Below are 3,877 nucleotides of genomic sequence, written 5' to 3'. Positions count from 1 at the left end.
TATATGATGTTTTACTTCCTCTTCTAAAATGTCCCAGTAAGCTTTGATAAAACTGAGATAGAGGAAGAAATGCTACAAAGGCCTGTTCTCTTCACTTTAAACAATAAGAGCCCATGTCAGTATTTTTTTAATGAAGTTAATCTAAATTTAGAAACTTGACATCCTTTTTTGTGTCATCAAAAACAAACCATCGGACACAGATAACGATCAAGGCCAGCTGGTAAACATAGCAGCAGCAGATATTTACACGCAGACAGCTGGATTCTCCTGTCTTCAAATCCTCCAGCGTGTCCTCAGCAGATTCTTTACAAAACAGACAAAAAGAAATCTTTTAGCAGACRATTGACGCACATTTAATCAAGTTTTTTTAAGCCACATTTTGACAGTGCTGATCAGAAAGCAGTTTCCTGCGAACAAACTGGTCCCGTCACGTGATGTGAGACTGAGGTTTCATTTCATCTCAACCACAACGTCTTTATGACGACGCTGTATTTTCCACCAATGCAGATAAAATCCTGCACAGGTGTTTTACTCCCGCATTGGTCCTCTCCTTTGTGCTGTGGAAACAGTCACGTCAACATTTTCCTCTCCTGTCACCAGTGGAGACGGGTGTTTCTTCAGAATAAACTCAAACTCTCCTGGAGCTCTGCCTGACAGAGTCGCTGTCAGACCTTCCTTCCTGTCCACTTTCATTTCTCCAATCTGCTTCATCTCTGACGAACAGCCACTTGTTCGTCGGGTGGGGGGGTCGTTTAAGGTCAGGAAGGGCGATGGACTCAGGCAAAGGGGACAAGACCAGGGGTGGTGGTGGTGGGTTGGGGGTGGGGTTGTCAGATGTGGTCCTCGACAGGGAAAACCAGGCGCGTGCCTCGGCTCAGCAGCTCCTGCTCCCGGGAGTCCAGCTCACGCTCCAGCGCCTCCTCCGACGCACTGCCGCTCCGTTTCCCGTTGGCGCTCCAGCCCGGGCCCCCGGMGCCATCCGCCCCGTTGGCCGTGATGGCTGCGTCGCCGAACATGAAGGTCAGGTCGGCGTCGTTGTGGATCAGGTCAGAGTCGGGGTCCCCGAGCTGCTCGTGGTTCTGCAAACATGAGAACATGAGGGGGGGGCTTAGAGGGGACGACGCGTCCACAGATGGAGGACACGCAGGAGGACATTCAGAGGGACGGATCAGAGAGGACGCTGGCTTTATGGAAGAGAAGAGACTGAACTAAAGCAAAAACACTGAKAAATGGGCCAGATCTAAAATTACAGGGGGGCTTGAGAACCACAGGTCATAATTCTCACCTCCCACCAAACTTATTTTTACATAAAATAATAAATGAGTACATCTACTCTGATTAGCTTTAAGAATAAACACATTCAAGATGACTGACATAGAGGTTTTAAAAAATGGCTTTACAGATATTGGGCTAAAAGTTAATGGTGGTAGCTGAGAGTCATTTACAACTTTTACTCTGAGGGACATCATGCAATATGTGAGCCGAGGAAAAGTGTTATGAGGAGAAACAGGCATTGGTGCATCTGAGGACCCGTTAAATATAAATATTCCAGGGACCCCCTCATAAAACATGCCGATTTAAAAAATTATTTACTGCCATATTAACCTCTAAATGCCATGAGAATAATTATAGTTTATTTGCTTGAGTAAGTTTATTTTACTGGTTGCATCACTCCCCTAATGCATTTATGATGTTTTTAATTGAAAAACAAAATTAACAGTTTATTATTATTTTTTGAGGACCCCTAAATTTACAGCACCCGGACCCCTGGGACCCCAGTTTGAGGGCCTCTGGGTTAAAATACTCGTGACAATTGCATTTTGTTGAAATCTAATGAATAAACATCTTATCTATGGGTTGTTTGAATGAAATATGAAATATCTAAAAGACTTTCTGAAGCCTTTTTTTGAGCAGTAGCGACAAAAAAAAAGATTTTGAGCAGGTTTTTTATTTTTATTTTCCTGCAATATAATTTTTTTCCATTTCAACTGGAAAATCTTAATGTCCAAATATTGTTCAAGGTTTTCCCCTTTATAATTTCAGATTAAAAACACMTTTAAAATAGGATTCCAACCAAATATTAATGAGTTCACCTGATTAACAAGACAAATGGAGTCATATCTCTGAATAGCTCATGATAGGATGATTGAGGTGTCAAAATGTAGCTAAAACAGCAGAAATCTGAAAATATGCTCAGGTCATTTTGACCAGATTTGGTTTAATGATGGGTCAAATATAGCATGACATTACACTTTTATTATCAGGGTTCAACTAAAATGGCTACAACTCTCATTTCTAAACATTAAAAACTGGTTCCTGTTGTAATATGAACAAAAATACTATTTGAACATTTGAAACATACTTTCCATCTATTTGGTTTTGAAATAAACATCCTGGTCTTAGCTAGCTTAGCTAACGTGACTTTAGCGGTTGTGGCTCAGGTCAGAAGGACGGGTCAGTCTCAAACACTTGGTGGTTTGTTTCTTCATATTCAGACAAAGCAGTTCGGCAGCTCTGTGGGGTCCACAGTCGTTTTAAAAAGAACCCTATCAGGCTCACAGGCCGCTTGTTGAATAGTCCTGAGCTACACGCTCAATACAAAACCACATGTTGCGTCGTAGTTAAATAATAAAGAGCTGAACTCGACATCCTCCCTGCTCTGATTGACCCAACTGGCTGTGGAGAGTCGATCCATGTCCTCGGGGAGAACAGGACGAGGCGGTGCCGGGTCACTGAAAGGATTATTAGATGAAAAATTACACAACTAGATCCCGTCGACAACCATCTCTGAAGAGACACGAGGAGGGTTGTGCAGATAAATCCACCGTGTATTCAGAAACATGAAAAAGAGGCTCAACTTTAAAGTAAAGTAACAGAATGACACGTGCAGCCATGCGTAACGCTGCACAGACTGATGTGCAGAGGTCAAACAGACGGCTGTGATCCGGCTCAAAGTAGTCCCAAACACAATGTTCATCTGGGTCCCGTTTGAACAATAATGTAAAATAATGTTGTTATTTTAGAATTAAAAACATGACCCATTTTARAGGATTAAAGCTTTCAGACAACAAGTTAACAGCAACATGTCACAGGAAGTCAGATTATAGTTTTTATCACCAAACAACAAAAAGGCTAAATTGGTCAGGCAATAAAGTTTTCTGTCTGTGTAAGTCTGTTAGCAACATATTTCATGGACTACTGGAAAGATTATTTCTTGGTTGTTTTCATGCAGCAATCGACTCAAACATCACTTTTTCAAACCAGTGAACACTCAGGACCAATCAGTGGCACTGATGGTCAAAGTGACACACTTTGTTTGCAAAAAGGCTCAAACTGAGACGAAACTTTAACGATTCAACCAAGTGTGTGAGCTCTGCCAATCAACCATTACTTAATGAACAAACTACAGACTCAGCACCGTTGTTTGTCATTGTAGATCATTACATCATTCATGTCATCTGTCTTAAAAACTGTTAAATGTTCCGTCTTCAAAGAACTGGATCCAGAATCAGAAACAAGTCGATGCTCATTTTATTGATTCCATGTTTTTTTTTTCCAAACTGTCTGAAAACAGAACTGCGGCTGCCCGATCCRTCCCGGYAGCACGATCCGTACTGTCGGCTCATCCGCGCATGTGCTAAATGATAGACTTCTGGAATGTGCTCGATTTCTATACTTAATTATAAAAGGTGTGTTACATTATATTCTGAAAACAGTTTTAATATTGTATACATTTTGATTAATAGAATATTGATTTACGATGCGTACATATTTATAATAACTTGCTAACTATTTTCTAGACAATCATGCTATAACTCATCTTATCTTGGTTTTATTTTTTTTTCCTGGAATAAAAATCCACATCTGTTGCAAACAT

General features: G+C 41.0%; 1 protein-coding gene across 2 annotated transcripts in view; it reads right to left on the bottom strand.

The window, feature by feature from the left end:
• Nucleotides 1–329: 329 nt before the first annotated feature.
• slc9a7 (solute carrier family 9 member 7) overlaps nt 330–3,877 on the bottom strand; it is a 61,440-nt gene continuing 57,892 nt past the window's right edge. For both annotated transcript variants that reach the window (XM_014022415.1, XM_014022416.1), the window contains one exon: nt 330–1,079. In XM_014022415.1, the coding sequence (XP_013877869.1) occupies nt 831–1,079 (249 nt within the window). In that variant the 3' untranslated portion in view covers nt 330–830. The remainder of the gene's footprint in view (nt 1,080–3,877) is intronic.

This window comes from Austrofundulus limnaeus, unplaced genomic scaffold (assembly GCF_001266775.1).
Source record: "Austrofundulus limnaeus strain Quisiro unplaced genomic scaffold, Austrofundulus_limnaeus-1.0 Scaffold329, whole genome shotgun sequence".
NCBI classification, from domain to species: Eukaryota; Metazoa; Chordata; class Actinopteri; order Cyprinodontiformes; family Rivulidae; genus Austrofundulus; species Austrofundulus limnaeus.
This window is presented reverse-complemented; position numbering and strand designations above follow the sequence as displayed.